This window comes from Gigantopelta aegis, chromosome 7, assembly GCF_016097555.1.
Source record: "Gigantopelta aegis isolate Gae_Host chromosome 7, Gae_host_genome, whole genome shotgun sequence".
NCBI lineage: Eukaryota > Metazoa > Mollusca > Gastropoda > Neomphalida > Peltospiridae > Gigantopelta > Gigantopelta aegis.
Window position 1 is genome coordinate 27,407,748 of NC_054705.1, and position 18,809 is coordinate 27,426,556.

The 18,809-nt window shown below is 33.7% G+C and overlaps 1 protein-coding gene across 4 annotated transcripts in view; it reads right to left on the reverse strand.

The window, feature by feature from the left end:
* LOC121377466 (sorting nexin-17-like) overlaps positions 1-16,680 on the reverse strand; it is a 68,501-nt gene extending 51,821 nt beyond the window's left edge. For all 4 annotated transcript variants that reach the window (XM_041505467.1, XM_041505466.1, XM_041505465.1 and 1 more), the window contains exons 1-5: positions 16,529-16,680; positions 10,952-11,026; positions 9,339-9,456; positions 6,033-6,097; positions 2,608-2,718 (exon numbers count right to left, since the gene is read on the reverse strand). In XM_041505467.1, coding sequence (XP_041361401.1) covers positions 2,608-2,718; positions 6,033-6,097; positions 9,339-9,456; positions 10,952-11,026; positions 16,529-16,588 — 429 coding nt within the window. In that variant the 5' untranslated portion in view covers positions 16,589-16,680. The remainder of the gene's footprint in view (positions 1-2,607; positions 2,719-6,032; positions 6,098-9,338; positions 9,457-10,951; positions 11,027-16,528) is intronic.
* Positions 16,681-18,809: the final 2,129 nt, after the last annotated feature.

Here is an 18,809-nt window from a genome sequence, read left to right on the forward strand (position 1 = left end):
AAATTCTAGCAATATTAATCAGAAATTCAAAGGATATTAAAGGAATACATATTGATGGGGAAGAATACTTTCTATCTCAGTATGCAGATGATACCACCTTTATTTTAGACGGATCATCCCAGTCCCTGGACAGTACTTTAAGTGCATTAAACATGTATGCAGATGTTTCTGGTTTGAAAATAAATTACTTGAAATCGAAAATTACATGGATAGGAAGTAAGAAATTCTCAAAAGAGGTCTTTCATCCATCAAAATGGAAGCTAGAATGGGGAGCTGAATCTTTTAGTTTATTAGGAATAAACTTTTCTCTAAATATGCAACAAATAATTGATGAAAATTATAAATATAAAATATTGAAAATGAAGAAATCTATGAAACAGTGGTCAACAAGAAAATTAACCGTTTTGGGTAGAATTATTGTGGTAAAATCGCTTGTAATACCCAAAATAACGCATTTACTTATTTCTTTACCAAATTCACCGGAAAGAATATTAAAACAAATAAATAAATTACTTTTTAATTTTGTATGGCAAAACAAACCTGACCGGATGAAAAGAACAATACTAGTGCAAGATTATGAAAAAGGTGGGCTTAAAATGATAGATATTATACATTTCTCTACAGCATTAAAACTGACTTGGATAAAAAGACTGGGTCAAATTCTAAATTGGCAAATATTTTTCAGTCTATAACAGGTTTAACAAGGTGATTTTTTAATTCAGCTTAGGATAAAGAAAATTAAAAATATGTTTTGGAAGGATGTATTAAATAGTTGGATCTTATTTCAACAAAAATTAACATTTCAAAACGAAGAAGAAATTCTAAGTTTGAACATTTGGAATAATAGTAATATACTAATAGACAGAAAACCTATATTATATAAGAATTTCATTCAAAAAGGCGTTATATTTTTATATGATTTACTAGATAGTCAAGGGCAGTTTATGGATTATAACACTTTTAATGCAAAATATAATATACGATCAATTTTTTTTAGAATATGCGTCTTATGCGTCTTTAATGTGTGCAATCAAACTATTTATACGAAACAAAACAAATTTAAATAAACAAACATACGAAGTGCCTAAACATCCAGTATTTCCTTTGAAAATAAAGCTTCTTGCGAAAAACAAATCGGGAAGTAGAGAAATATATAAAGTACTGAATAATGCTATTGTAGTTCCTACATCACAATTGAAATATTCTCGTGAAGGATGCTGTTTTCCTACTTCAAAATGGGCAAAGTATTATAGTCTGCCATTTATGATTTTGAAAGACCCAACTCTATTATGGTTTCAGTACCAACTTTTACATAGGATTATACCAACAAATTCGTTTTTATATAAAATAAAGTATATTGCTTCCAGTACTTGTAACTTTTGTAATCAGCAACCAGAAACATTGCAACACTTGTTTTATGATTGCCCTAAAGTCAGTAATTACAAATAAATTACAAATAGAGAAATACATACTCTATAAAAACTGTTCACATAAAGAGTTTGATGAAAACTGGGCACCTTGGCAAATATGTCTAGAAAATTAAACTTAGCCTTAATAGTTAAAAATAACTCCAATATAAGACACATGCTATTGGTGGTGGTTTTTTTGTGTGGGGGGGGGGGGGGGGGTTTGTAACATCAAAGCCAATAACGTTTGTTTTCTATATTTGGAAATATGGATTTTTCTTTTCTTCTTTTCTCTCTGTCTATCTGTTTAATTTCTTTTTTATTATATATTTAGTCTGTCATTAATTTTGTGCTCCAAATTTGACTGTTTCAATTAACTAGTAATTTTATTGAATGCACTTTATATTTATGTATCTATTGTTAGATAATGATTTCAGGGCCCCAACCCTGACATTATCAATATATAAATATCTGGGACAATAAATATTTTTTTTTTTTAAAAGAAACAAAAAAAAAGAGTCAATATTGGTGATATCGTCTGTGTCACTGTAATGGTTTTTTCACTTGTGTCTGGACAAAATTTGGGGGAAATGTAACAATAATTAAAGGTAGCATAGTAATGTACCATAGTTGTTAACAATTTGGTCGAACTTTAAAAGGAACAGTGGTTAAAAAATATATGCTAGTTGGACACGACTTTAAGCATATACATGCATGTTAAAACTCCCAATCAGATAGAACTGCCCATTGTCTTTGCTTACCTTACCTTTGATAATTTAAACAATCTATTTATTGGGGGGTGGGGGAGAGATTTAAAATTGAAACTGAAAAATAATGGCTACAACTGCAGAATGAAAATACTTTTCTAAGGCAGACCTCTCCATGACATACATGTATGTATGCCATCCTAAAACAAAACATTTGTGTCGGTCCCATGTGGAGTGCTCTCAGCCCTGTACCTAGCCCACAACTAACTGAGGCGGGCGAAATAAAAATCAGGGCAGAGTATTAAATGGTCTCTCCAGCTACATGTATATGTAGAAACAAATATACCTTAATAATAATTTCATCTAAAAGACCCAGTATTTTGTTATATTTTATGGGAGGAGGGGGATCAAGAGCCTTGACCTGCCCCCCTCCACCACCAGGTGTGGCTTGGACTACTGTAGCTTAACTACCTTGTAGCACTGTTTACACATACCTCTAGTATTTCCTCTGTTTGGTTTGTTGACACGATGTTCACTGTGATCTTGTGGCCATTCATCAGATAGGCAGCCAGGGAAACATTCTCAGGTTCCTGTTTCTGAGTCTCCTGCGAAAACATAAAATTAGTCATCTGTCAGCTCAACAAAACTTTAGAGTCACGACCTATGTGCTGTCACTGTGTGGGACCAACAATGATATTGGTACTGTCATAAAAACAAATCTTGCTAGTAAAGAAAATAATTATTTTGTCTTTTATTAATGACTTAATGTTACCATTAATCAAGTTCATATTAGTTCATATAACTTTACCATTGCACAACACATTAACGCATTTCTTTCATTAAAAATAGTGAATTGCTATTATACCAGTTATGTTTACAATTTTGAACAGCGTTTACATTTTATCTCAGAATTAACAGTTGGCGTATTTGTTTTCTAAACATCTTAAATATAGGTCTTTAATTGCTTTGAATTATTACCAGTTTTAACTATCAGTTATATGTTAAAACAATTTTATTACCATTACAGTTCAATCATGGTGCCAAAATATGTAAGACGACTATAGCTACGACACAGTACCACTATCCGATGTGGGTCCTACACAGTGACTATGCATGTTCAAGAGATCGCTGCACAATTCTAACATGTTAAATAGTTGTTTTAATACAACAAATATATACAATGACAAGAACACAACAGAAGTTCTCTGTAAATATATACAGACACAGATCTTCTGAAAATATTATGGTGCACCATGTATATGTACTAATAAAAACAATACCAAACAGTGAAATAAATTTTATCTGTCAAAATGAAACAAAACTTACATGAACGTCAAGAATAAATAATTCCCCAAATATTAAAAACAATTACAGTTGACTCTGTCTAAACCGGATTCTGTGTAATCCGGATCTCTGTGTAAACCGGTCCATTTCTAAAGTCCCGCCCAGCTACCGTTAAACTCTTAGGTATAAATATCTGCCTAATCCGGATTCTGTGTATTCCGGACTCCGGACCAAAAATCAAGAACGAAAGAACCATTCATGTATTAATTACCTCTGTCTACATCGGTTTCGGATTTCCCGAAACGACGGGCCTCTTAATCAGTGGAACAATGATCGCCAATTATCAAGGAATCGGGACGCCGTCGCAAGATGAAATACAAAACGTAATCCCAGTAGTGTGAATATTACTCTAATTACGGTCGGCCGTTAGATCAGTCGGATTAAAATTAGTGTGTGTGTTGATACACAACTAATTTTACTCTTACGAATTCTGTGAGTTGTACTTGTCAAACTAACACATGTATAAATACGTGAGAGTCGCTCGTATGTTTTGTGTTCTCATTTCATTTATAATGGCGGAACGTCCCAAAAAACGGCAGCGTATCGAACTTTCGTTAGAAACTAAAGTCAAATTAATACAAGAATTTGATTCAAATCCTCAGTCAAAACAGAAAGATTTAGCACTAAAATTTAAAATCGGAAAACAGACAGTATCAGACATCATAAAGCATAAACAACACTACCTGCAATTGTACGATGCAAACATTTCTAGGGAGAGAAAACGAATAACAAATGGAAAGTTTGAAAATCTAAATGGACTGTTGCACCAATGGTTTAATCAGGCAAGATCTAAAACTCTACCAATTTCCGGCCCAATTTTAAAAGAAAAGGCTCTTCAGTTTGCCGAGCAGCTTGGCATAGCAGACTTTAAAGCATCAGATGGTTGGCTAACGTCTTGGAAAACTCGTTTTAATATCAAACAATTCAAAGTTAGCGGAGAAAGCGCAGGTGTCAATCATGACGTTGTCGACGATTACAAAGAACGCCTACCGACGATAATAGGAGATTTCGACTCCAAGGATATCTTCAACTGTGACGAGACCGGATTGTTTTTTCGAGCGTTACCTGACAAGACCCTTTGTTACAAAAGCCAGGCGGCAAAAGGAGGTAAAATTTTGAAAGAACAATTAACTGTTTTATTGTGCTGCAGTTCAATGGGAGAAAAGTTAAAACCTTTGGTGATTGGCAAAGCACAGAATCCTCATTGTTTTAAGAACATAAATAAGGACACACTACCTGTCACTTGGACAGCCAATCAGAAAGCTTGGATGACATCTCAACTGTTCAACGATTGGCTACAACAACTTAACAGACAGATGCAGCGATAGCGAAGAAAAATCCTGTTGTTTATTGACAACGCACCATCCCACGGTCAAGATCTAAGTGTGAGCAACGTAACGGTGAAATTTCTCCCTGCTAACACCACTTCAATGCTGCAGCCATTAGACCAGGGTATTATCAAAGCTTTCAAAGCACGATACCGAAAGTATCTGATGCGATCACTCATTTCGCGGATGGAAGACTGTGCAAGCGTGACCGAGCTCTGCAAGGCAATCACAGTTCTGGATGCAGTAAACTGGATTAACGCAGCATGGAAGGAAACCCAACAAACAACAATCGCCAAGCAGGAATCTGATGATGAAAATGATGACATTCCTCTCGCTACATTGCTAGCCACCATCTCAAGTGAAGTTCCAGTGGCTGAGTTTGTTAATTTCGATCACGATATTCCCACAGAGGACCCGGATGCGAGTGACTGGGAAACTCAACTAGTGGCGGTGCACAAATCTACCGACAAAGGTGAGGAAAAACCAGCAGACGACAGCTCAGACGATGACAACAACACAGAGTTGGACACAATGCCTGAACTAAATTATGCCGAAGTGCTAAAAATGATAAAACAAGTTAAAAACTTTGCAGCAACTAAAGAAAATAGACTTTTACAACCAGTTTTAAACTTGGAAGTCATGACAGAAGAGTTTGCCCTTGAAAGAAACATCAGGAACAAACAGACAGCAGTGACAGACTATTTCTCAGGTGAAACTCGATAAACTACGTGTACATTCATTCAACTAATAACAGTGACACTTGCTATTTAAATAAATAAAATGTTTATTCATTCGATACAGTCCATTCAATCAATGTGACACTTGTTAAAACTACCATGTCCTTGTGCTATTTGATGTGTATTAAATCAATAAATTATTTATTCATTTTACGTTTTTTGTTTTATGTGTTAAGAGGTTTTGCAATTTAAAAATATTTTTATTGTCTTTGAAATGATCGATTGAAAGTCTGGCTTGCGGTGTAAATGTCACTGCTGATCGCGAGTCGCCGATCTTTCAAGAACCATAACTCTGGATGAACTCTGGCTAAACCGGTCCTCTGTATAAACCGGACTATTTCAACGGTACGAAGTGAGTCCGGTTTAGACAGAGTCCACTGTATTACCAAATGATTTTTTGGCCTCTCTTTGTTGGTAGCTTAACATATGCATGGTCTGCCTACTGGGAAATTCAGGACTGTCACGATACATGTATGTACAAAACACAATGATGTTTTAGACATGACCAACCTGCTGTGCCATGGACAGGAAGCCATTAAACTGGTCACTGTTTGAAATCTGGACATCTTGGCTGGCTGAAATTAGACGTAATTCACATGTCAACCAGTTGTAAGGATCACTAAAAACAAACTGCATTAACCAAAATTTAAACCCAAACTATCGCATGACATGGCTAGCTCTTCTGCAGTGAAACCCTCAAGACCAGACCCTCTCTAAACAGGAATTCTCTCAAAACCGGATGTTTTCCACGGTCCCGTGATTTACGTATCTTTTAACACAAAAATTTACCTCAGTTTTCAAACCAGAAATTTCTCTAAACTGAACACTGGATGACTAATTAATTCCCAAACTCTTTATTTAGTGCAATTTGTACCTCTGAAAACAGGGCGATCAGACCATTGTCAATCATTATGGTGCCACTAATTGTTTTGTTTACTGTCACTTCATCATCTTCAGCCAGATACCTTGCTGCGAACATGCTCAGGTTAGCCAATAGATGTGTAGTCACTGTTACATATAACTGGGTATGCAGGGGTACAGAAAGTACTCGCCCGCTTGCCAAATGCAAGTAACAATTCTGACAGACGAGTTAAAAAATGCAACTACTAGTCTTTTTCTGACTGACAGTGGGTTTTTTTATTATTATTTTTCTTTTGCATCAAATCCGCAACTGCACATTAGCTATGCCAGAATTCCAAACCAATCAAACAAATGGTTCAGAATTATGACGAAATACACAAAAATATGTGTATCACATTGATAATAGACCACTTCGGAGTTACGAACTGCGTAAGCACAGCTTTCCAAAATGACTGGTCAAGGGTCAATACTTCTTAAAAATAGCTTGTTTATGTTGTATGTTACCAGTGTTTTTTAATTAGATCGTTCTGTTAAATACTTAAGTAAATCTATATGACAGAAATGTGAAATACCAGAATATTTCAAAATGTATTGTTTTGTCAATCAAAGTTTGGGGCTTAATTTCATTTGTCATGTGATGTTGATCACTTGGCCTACCAAGTGTCCTTAAATTAATAATGTTTTTGTCAAATATATATCTATCATTTGAAGTTAAGATAGTGTTATTAAACACTAATATATTGTTCTCTAATCTGGTGGACTAAGTAACAATTCTGGCTGGCTAGTAAATTTTAGTTGGTTCTGGTCTGGTGGGCAAGTGAAATATTTTCTATTTCTGCACCCCTGGTACGGTTGGCAAATAGCACTTAAGCAATTAAAAATCAAGTGACATCTTTCATATTTTTAACTAACATGTTTATAGTTTGCTTCAAGGATTGACAAAACAACTATCAATTTAATTCATTGTCTTCTTATTGTTTGAATTTGATTTGTTTTAAAAATGTTTATTTAGCAAAATAAAGAGTAGGCAAAAGTAGTGACGGCTTTGTTGTGTTGAAAAGACATCAGCAGCATTTCATTGTCATATTGATTTTAAATATGGAACACCAAGCTTAACTTTCCCATATTGAACTGTCACTCGATAATAACCTTAACATCATTAAACGTTTTAAACGTATATAAGCAAAGATTAATATACCTGAAAACGTTAAATTAAATATACTGAAAACATTAAATTAAATATATATACTAAAAACTGGACAAAATTCTTGGTGGCATGGATGTCCGGTTTGGAGGGGTTTCACTGTATTCTAGCATTCATTGAATACAATACAGACTTGCCCTATAGTTATAGCATTCCATTTATTTAACAGAATAAAACAGGTCTGTTGAGTACATACACATGAATTCAGTACCTGTTCAGTATGTAAACATGGATTCAATACCTATCAATTATGTTCACATGAATTTAATACATGTACCTCTTCAGTATATTCACATGAATTTATTGTCATGTCAGTATGTACACTTAAATTTAAGTCGTTCAGTATGTTCACATGATTTAATACCTGTTCAGTATGTTCACATGAATTTAATACCTTTTCAGTATGTACACATGAATTTAATACATGTTCAGTATAAACACATGCATTTAATACATGTTCAGTATAAACACATGCATTTAATATCTGTTCAGTATGTAAAAATTAATTTAATATAGGTCTATTCTATATGTACACATTATTTTAATATCTGTTCGGTGGGTACACATGAATTTAATACCTGTTCAGTAGTTAAACATGAATTTAATATAGGTCTGTTATATATGTACACATGAATTTAATACCTGTTCAGTATGTACACATGAATTTAATACCTGTTCAATATAAACACATGGATTTAATATCTGTTTAATATGTACAAACAGATTTAATATCTATTCACTGTATTCAGCGTGTCTAGGAAATCAGAAACATGCGCAGTCCATTTCTGTGCTACCAGTATATTTATTGGGAGGTATGGATGCTTTTATGTATAGAGAATAATACATGAGTGGCCGTTAGATACCATTTATCTTACAACAAGTTGTTATAAAATGTATCTAACGAGCGAAAGTGAGTTTCATATGTTTTTAAACAACAAATCTATTATTCTATTTCTTTCATATCATCAAAAACCAGGTTTTAAGCAAAATTTAACATATTTTTCGACTCAAAGTTATTTACAGCCCTTTCACTTGTAGCTAACTTATGCATCACAGACAAATGATTGTCAGGTTAACTATACTTCACCGTGTAATCGATTTTGACCATGCTGTTTTTTCATTAGATGTATGGCATTTGGTAACCTGGTCATCACCTAGGAGCAGCCAGTTGTATGTCTTGAAATTGTTAACACACATACATGTGTAAACAAGTATGTGTTATCAAAAATAACTAATGATGTTCTCACCAACGGGTACGCAAGACATTTATTTAATATTTATTGTAGCAATCACTGGTAACATATCAGAATTGTTTGTCATTTTTTATGAATTTATCGAAGTAAAACAGTCACAAATGGTACAAAATCATGTAGCGTAGCGATTTTATTCTACATTTCAGTTTCTGTCTTTTTCATGACCTGTATTACAAACTGATGTAATGATGTAATTTTTCAAGGTTTATCGAACGATAATATTAAGTTGTTTAGTAACATCATCCAATCAGAATAGAGTTGATAGTATAACAGTGTGAAATTTGTAATAATATAACAGCGATTTTCATAAGGGCTTTGATCTTTTATCATAATGAACATTATCAAGAATTTTATCATAGGAAATTTTTCAATTTTTTATATTATTATTATTATGTATAATGCCACCCTCAAGTATATTGTGTATTGTGAAGAAAAAAGTGCACAAACTACAGAGGTAAATACAGTATATAGCTAGCTGAGCAACACTTTTCACCATACCAAGTTGGATGTATCTCTCAAGTAGGGTCCGCCTCTCTTCCACCTGGCTCGGGGACAGAGGCAGAATTTTCTTTGGAGGGAATGCTGGTAAGGCAGATGCACCAAATTCTTTCTTCAGCTGAAACAACAATTACATAATCATTTATACCTGTGCATTAATGCTATGTGGTCAAGTGGTTATAACATTGTATTAGCACCTATCTCAGTAGTCAAGTGGTTATAATATTGTATTAGCACCTATCTCAGTAGTCAAGTGGTTATAATATTGTATTAGCACCTATCTCAGTAGTCAAGTGGTTATAATATTGTGTTAGTACCTGTCTCAGTGGTCAAGTGGTTATAATATTGTATTAGCACCTGTCTCAGTGGTCAAGTGGTTATAATATTGTGTTAGCACCTGTCTCAGTGATCAAGTGGTTATAATATTGTATTAGCACCTGTCTCAGTGGTCAAGTGGTTATAATATTGTATTAGCACCTGTCTCAGTGGTCAAGTGGTTATAATATTGTATTAGCACCTATCTCAGTAGTCAAGTGGTTATAACATTGTATTAGCACCTGTCTCAGTGGTCAAGTGGTTATAACATTGTATTAGCACCTGTCTCAGTGGTCAAGTGGTTATAATATTGTATTAGCACCTGTCTCAGTGGTCAAGTGGTTATAATATTGTGTTAGCACCTGTCTCAGTAGTCAAGTGGTTATAATATTGTATTAGCACCTGTCTCAGTGGTCAAGTGGTTATAATATTGTGTTAGCACCTGTCTCAGTGGTCAAGTGGTTATAATATTGTGTTAGCACCTGTCTCAGTAGTCAAGTGGTTATAATATTGTATTAGCACCTGTCTCAGTGGTCAAGTGGTTATAATATTGTGTTAGCACCTGTCTCAGTGGTCAAGTGGTTATATTACTGTGTTAGAATCTGTATCAGTGGTCAAGTGGTATAATATTGTGGTAGCACCTGTATCAGTGGTCAAGTGGTATAATATTGTGGTAGCATGTGTGTGTCTCGGTGGCCAAGAGGTATAACATCAATTGTGTGTCTAGTTGGTCAAGTGGTTATAATATTGTGTTGGTATAGATCTGTCTCAGCAGTCATGGAGATCATGTAATTAGCCTGCTGTGACTTAGCGAATAATACACGAGTCAGATACATTTTCAAAACAAGACACTAAAACATATTTATACGGCACTCGTGCAGCAGATACTGTAATCAATTTCTGGTTAACTCACATGTCACAGAACAATCTATTTCGGACATCCTTATTTTTATTGGATGGTATGGCAACCAGTCCACAAGTCTCAAAAATTATCTCCAACATATGCTGGAGATGATATTTATCTACAGTGCATTATCTTTTACATGGGTGTGTAAGAAATAATTATTGTCTGGGCATTGTTTGCCGAGTTTCCAGGTGTTGGCCATGTGGTGCCTCTAACTTACCGGTACTCACTGATGCTGGTACATAATTACATAATTACTGGCAATATAACCTGTGGTGTTCCCTATTTATAGTGTCTATACATGTATGTAGCTTATCATGTGAATCACATTATGTTTTTTATAGCTTGTTTTTAGTTTGAGATTAAGTATTCAAACTAAGGAAAAGTAACTCACTTCTTCATGAAACTGATGCAGCTGCCGGTAGCGAACTGAGCAATGAAAAACTCCATTCACATAGATGTTGTATGACTGAAAATTAAAATATAACATTAACAAAATATTATCTTCAAGTACATGTAGAGTCTTAATTACCTGGAATAGTTTTGAAATATTATGATATTAAATTGAACTGTGGGAGAGATTATACTTTTAAAATATTTTCCTAATGGACCAAAAATAATTATAATAATAAAGTAAAAGGTAAGATTCAAAATGAATGCGGGAAGCTTATAGTCTGTGAGAAACTGATCTAAATGAGAAACTGTAATGCAAAACCTAAATGCAAAGTCAACACCACCACCACCAAAGAAGTATTACCTATAGCAGTGTCGGAAATAGAATAAACCTGATTTTCGGCGATTATGTTTTTCATATTAAACTGACAAGTAAATATTTTGTAAATATCTATTTAATGATACTCTACCTAATTTGGCATTTACTTGTTTGGGTTATCATTGATGTACAAGGTGGTGTTTACTCTTGAAATTAAAAGAAAGATGTCAGTAAACAGGTGATTTGTACACTTTATTGGAACAATATATAAAAAAAATTGTCAATTTCATTACTGTTGCAATATGAGAGGGATCATCTCTGATGACGGTTTATCCCTATCCCTTTCCAAAACAAAATATTTGTAGACATTTCTAAGTAACTTTTGAGCAAAACTGTCATGAACCATTCTGAGTGTGTGATCTATTATACCGGTATTAAATGTGCTATGTATTAAAGGAGCTATCTCCAAGTTGCATAATGACAGCTATTGCAAATAAAAAAAAAAAATTAAATTTTGCTTTAAAATTTAAAAACTATACATTCAAGTATATATGCCCATAAATGATTCTAACAAAATAATTTTATCTACTAGTAGAATTTTTTTTTTATTGGAGAATTTTTATCACAAACAGATGCTCACATATAACTATGATATAGCACCTTTAAGTGGTTGCAAGATTGTGTAAATTTCTAACGTACTTATATTGAATTTATATTCACTAAATATGCTGATAATAATTAATAATTTATGCTGCAATACAAAATACTCAGTTAACTTGCAATTTTAAATTAAAAGTTTGTTTAAGGGTAAATGAAAATGACACATGTAGATCAAAATGTGTTATAGTCTGTTCCAATAAAGTGCACAAATCACCTGTTTACTGACATATTTCTTTTAATTTCAAGAGTAAACACTACCTTGTACATCAATGAGAGCCTAAACAAGTAAATGTTAAATTAGGTAGAGTATCATTAAATAGATATTCATAAAATATTTACCTGTTAGTTCAATATGAAAGAAGTAATCGACAAAAATCATTTTTATTCTATTTGTATTTCCGACACTACTTTTAGTATACAAATGTATAGCTTTTTACTTCGTAAAGACGAGACAAAAAATGCAAAAGGTATAATAAGGCTAATGAGTACCGGTGAGGGATATGATACACCCATCAGGAGTTTGATGGAAAACCACAGATATTAATGAATATGCTATGGGTATGATTCAATTATAATTATGTGAAATTTTTGTAATGGGATGGATGAACAGTTTGTTTTAGACCAACCACCATCCCAAGTTGTTCTTATATCTGATGTTTGATGGTACTGTATGCATCTGTATGCAGTATGCAAGATATGATCTGGATAATGATTTCCTGTTATGTGCAGTAGACCATGAAAATTAGGTCACAGTGACCTAATAGTACACACAATAGTACATAATTATGTGAAATTTTTGCAATGGGATGGATGAACAGTTTGTTTTGGACCAACCGCCATCCCAGGTTGTTCCTACATGTGAGGTTTGATGGTCCTGTATGCATCTGTATGCAAGATATGGTCTTAACAAGGATTTACTGTTATTTGCAGTAGACCGTGAAAACGTATGTCATAGTGACCTAGTAATAGATCGCGACACACCACCATGCCAATTTGTTCCTACATGTGAGGTTCGATGGTCCTGTATGCATCTGTATGCAAGATATGATCCGGACAAGGATTTACTGTTATGTGCAGTAGACCATGAAAAGTAGGTCAGAGTGACCTAGTAATAGTACGCGACACATTGCCATCCCATGTTGTTCCTATATGTGAGGTTTGATGGTCTGTATGCAAGATATGGTCCGGACAATAAAAAGTTAACAGATGGACGGACGGACAAAGCCATATCATAATACGACCCATTATAGATGGGCATATAAAAATTATTTACATCATAAAATGTATGTGGCAACATTTGAAAATAACATGACTATGCTATAAAGCATCAAATATGATATCATAATGTTAGAAATACATGTAATAAAAAAATTCTTTATCTCCTCTTGATACTAAAGGATATACAGCTACAGATGTAAACAAAAGGCCTACTAGCGTAATGAGCTCCGCTATTTAATTTTTCATATTGTCAGTAGCAGATACATTAATTTATAATTCATTAATTTGAAAAGATCATCTTAGAATATCCATACCTGTGTCAACTTTAAGGCAGATTTGAAAAAAAAAAAAAAAAAAAAAAAAAATCTATCTATTAATTTATGGAGAGTGCCCCAAGGGACCATTTCAAGTTTCAAAACAATACAATCTGAACTCTATTAGAAGGTATACTTCAAAGCAAACATTGATGGATAGATGCCAGACAGACAGTCACCAGACAAATTGGTACAGTATTACATAGATATTAACATAGAATTGAAAAAGTAGGGGAGAAGTTTGATAAAAATAGGCAAAGTGAACATTTATCGGTACAACGTTTCGCCCATTTCCGTGGTCAGTTTGAAAAATTCAGAATTGTACACTCAGTACATTTTGATATAAAATACTACTTCTGATAATAAAATTTAAACAAAAGTTGTATGCTTCATTAAAAACATGATATGAAGAGTTTAGGCGCAAAACACGATATATAATTTTTTTTCATTTTCAGTAAAAGCGAATTTTTTAATTGGGTTATATCGCGTTTTAATATTTAAAAAATGGGATTTATCCAATACAATTTCATATGGATCAATTGCATTTTGCGGCAAATCAGTGGGCCTATGATTAGCCCTTACAGACATACAATAATGGCTTTAACTAAAAAAAAGAAAATAAAATGGTTTATACCGTGTTTTGCGCCTGAACTCTTCATTTTATTAAATCATTGTTAATGTGCCACTATGTTAAAATTGAAGTATTAATTAGTATTTTCTGACATTATACTGACATGGGGAACAATACAGCAAAAACATAAATGTAGGGTTCAAATAGCATAATTGATTAATTTCTCCAATATAGACGTGTTTTTCCAATTGTCGCCCAGCAGTTTATGACGTTGTCGATAGATGGCGTAACCGTATGGCCGCCATTAAGCAGCTGGGTGTAATTTCAGTCTCTATGACTTTTTTGGAACGTTTTGCAAAAGCAAAACCAGTCTGTTGGATAATTCAACCTCATTTAAAGATTGTGTATTCATATCAATGTCAGTGGAAATCTGTGAATGATTAAAAACATAAATAATAAAGCACCTATAGTAGCTATACATCCCAATACAAAAGCATAGTGATTAAATTAAACACATGCAAGTGTAAATAGTGTTTATGGTTATTAAGTGAAACTATACTGAATGCATCCTAAAATATAGAAAAGTATTTCAATTGTGTACGTTTGTAGAAGATGTGGTGTACTTTTTTTTTTTAAAGGATTAATTAATGAATTTATTATTATTATAAATAATTATAATATATATCTTTAAAAATTATTATCTTTTGTTTGTTAGGAAAAAATTTTTAATTAAATTAATCATCCACAATATAAACACTAAATTTCCCTGATAATGTGCCTCTGATTAGTCATAAAATTTTCTATATACATGTACTAGTTAATTGCAAAACGAACCTCTTTGATTACTGGTGGTGCCCAAGACAAGTACAAACAAAACAGGAGCTTAGGTTGGCGGTGTGTGTGTGTGTGTGTGTGTGTGTGTGTGTGTGTGTGTGTGTCATCTGATACCCTCCTCCGCTGAGGTTAAAATATTGTTTTAAAGTTGAATATATTAGGCTATACAAGTGTCCCGGGAAATTATATCTGCTTGCATAAGTTTAAATTATTCGTTATGCTTCTTTATTCGCGTTTTTAATGATTAATACACTTCCACCAACTTTGATATGAATCTACAATCTTTAAATGAGGTTGTATTATTCGACATACTGGTTTTACTTTCACAAAATGTAATAAAAAGGTAATAAATACTGAAAATGCACCCAGATGCAATGCCTTCACATGATATTATTGTGCTAGATAGTTTCACTCCCTTAATGGTGAACCGATCACGTGATTCTAAACATGGCCACGCACAATACTTTGACATCACTGGCCAATAAACCCGTCTATAGGTCCACAATCATAAGCAACCGGAAATCTAAATGTAAGCATTCTATAGTGATACTTTGCAAGGGAAAACATAGGAGATTGCTTAAAGTAAAAATAACTACTTCAGACAAAAAATATGTTGGAATTTGGGTTTGTTTTCACGTGTAGGTAAATCTTCACTTAAAAGCTATGATATTTGCACATATGGTTGGGATTGGGTACTCACAATTAGTATGAGGTAGTTCATAACTTATTTTAGTAGACGAATCTTTCATGGACAACTTATATTTTTTTCGATTTTATTTAGCTCAACATGTTTTGATTTAGTGGTTGCACACCGCTCTTTAATCAAGACAATTTTTGTTTCATACTTAGATAGGCCTAATAATTTATATTTTCTTGGTCCCATTTGTGAATGAATAATAATAATTTTTGAATATAACAGATATTTTGAAAAAAAATTATAATAATAATACTTTTTTAAAATCTCAATATTTGTTTTCTTCTTTATGGCAAATGTGAAAATAAATAAATGTCAGTGAACACACAGATTTACCAGTACATAGTCACACATGATAGTGGCATAGTCTCAAAAGGTTAGAAATCAAGAAACGTACACAACAATAGCCCACAAATACTGGATTTGATGAATGTAAATTGTGACAATGAGTAAGGAAATATTTACTGCGGTTAACATTTTCCGAAACAATCGATTATGAATTTCACATCGCTAGAGCCCCAACCGATCAATCTTCAATTGTAATCGAACATCGGAACACCACTAATATTTAATTTAGTAATTTACACACATCGTAACAATTATTTTACATAGTTCATATGAATTTGTAATTTAATCTTATTAAACACAAAATAGTTATTTTACTAGTGTTATTTTGGTGAGGATGTTGTGACCCAAGGACGTTTTGATTGGACACAGGGCTTTAGGAGCTCAGGATTAGGTTAGTCCAAAGAAGAGTAAGGTGTAAAAACTAACAAAGTAAACACCCATATGAACCTAAAATGTGTAACACCAGCAAATTTATGAATAAATTATAGCGATGGTACAATAGCATAACTGATTTACTTATTTAACTGTGCGTTAACCAAAACCCGGAAGCGTACATGTAAAACGATAAAAACGTGTAAGTCAGTGCAAGTAGGAACACATTGTCCAAAATATATACTTACTGTGAAGATAGAGCCATTGGCATCCTTTGTTTCTTGTGTATCAGGAATAGAAAAATGCATATTCGTTGTTGTGATAAAGTTACTGAAATTACAATGAGCAAAATACTGAAATAGAAAATATGAAAAACCTCAAAACAACTCCCCTTCCGCCATTTTGAACATATCATCACGTGACTACATATTGTTGCCACCTAAAATGCGTACTATAAAATGGCATTGTGTGGAACCGACAATGGATATTGGTACTGTCGTAACGATAAATCTTGCTAGTACAAGTAAAGAAAATAATTATTAACGGTTTTTCTTTTATTTATGACTTCCTGTCAAAATAAAAGGGAGCAGGTCAACTCGCCTTAAAATCAACTCGTCCCCTAGGGAGAGGCCTTAAAGGTCCACCTTTATCAAAAACGTAATTCACTATTGTATGGTATCTACGAATACATTTTACAATATTTATAAAGTATTAACAAAATATATATTTTTTAAATTTAGCCGTTTTTAATATATTCGCAATAAAAAGTCGCGTTTTTCCCATCGCTTGCCCAAACGCCTGTCGACTCAAAGACCTAAGTCACGTGATCCCGTGACGCGCTAACCGGCATAAAGGCCACCGCAGACCTATGCAACAAGGTGCAATTTTTTATGCATGCAACAAAAATCGTATGTCGTATTTTTGTTGCATACAACTGAAATTGCTCCGATCAAACATGTTTGATTTTATTGCATGTAATTGCATCTAATTGCACGCTGTCGCAAACGTGTGCGCCTTCAATGCAACAAAACGCTGACGCAATAATTTAAACTGCCAATGAACGGATAGATAGTGATAACATGACTCAAAATGGCAGCCTCCAGCAGCATGTGATCTACAGAAAAAGAGGATGAATTAGTTGTGATGTGGCAGACAATGCCATGTCTTTTTGACACAGTATCCCCTGAATATAGCAACAATGCTGAAAGGTAGATATGTCTTGCAGGAATTGAATCTGCGCTTGGAATACCAAGTATGTGTAGGTATGTTTTCTATACAAATTGTGTGGTTATATCCTAAAGGACCAAAAAAACGTTTGGGACGAATTCAGTGCTACTTTACGTATATTCAGTCTTCTTCGTCATAACAAATATGTTGTAGAACGTGTCTCGTTGACCACCGTCGAAACAAATATGGGGGAAAACCCCCGCCATTTTGACTGTCACGTGATCACTGCTAGACTAAAATTGCTGGTTGTCGCATGTGTGTGCGGATCAGTGCAACGAGAAAAATGTTGCTTGCAATCATGCAATTTCAATTGCATGCGACAAAGTTGCAAAGGTCTGCGGTGGCCTTTACACGAAAGCGTGATTCGCAGCCTTTCAGACATTATACTGGGAAGGTGGAACACGTGTGTTTTAAAAAAGCGAAAATTTTATTCTATTGAATTGAATTGTATGGATAGAATATTCTTTTGGGGGTAGTTTTCAAATTTAAAATATGGTGAACCATTGTTTAGTTTGGATGTATCAAAACAGCAGTTTTTCCGAACTTTAAACAAACCGACAATCACAGTGTTTGTCTGGAAGTGGTTCTTAAACAGAACCCGTGCGTAATGGAAAGGACCATCACGATTGGATAGGATCTGCAGTGACCACTTCATCCCTGGGGTTTACGACAATAATTTAAGGTGGTCGATAAATATGACACCTATTTATTATTATTATTATTATTATTATTATTATTATTATTATTTTTATTATTATTATTATTATTATCATCATTATTATTATTAAACATATCTGTTCCAAGCCTGTATCCCCACCGGTACATGTTCTACGATTGCGCAGAACAGAACTTTATTGTAAAACGCTTGGGGGAAAACTCCACTGCTCAGTCGATTTGACCCATATCAGACCTGTGACGTAGCATCCGGAGTTCTGTTAGTAGGTCAACATGCCGATAGCAGAGAATAATTTGTTTGAAAAACAGCTGATTCTTAACGGACGCTAGTTTGGACATTTTGGTCTTATCACATATGTACATCTACTCTCATGGTACCTCGATTGGTGAGGAAGTGGTATATAAGCACGTTAACCTAGTTACCTACCTACCTGTGAGAAGTAGGACACAAGTTCAGTCCCGACTTTTGAAAAGTGGGATATTAACATTTGACTGTAATAAAAATATGTGTTCAGATCAGAACGCATTTAAAACAACAAGCAGAATAAATAACATTATTTTACGGATTAATATCACATAAAATACAGATCGATATAATGCAATGCAGGTATGAACACATACAAATAA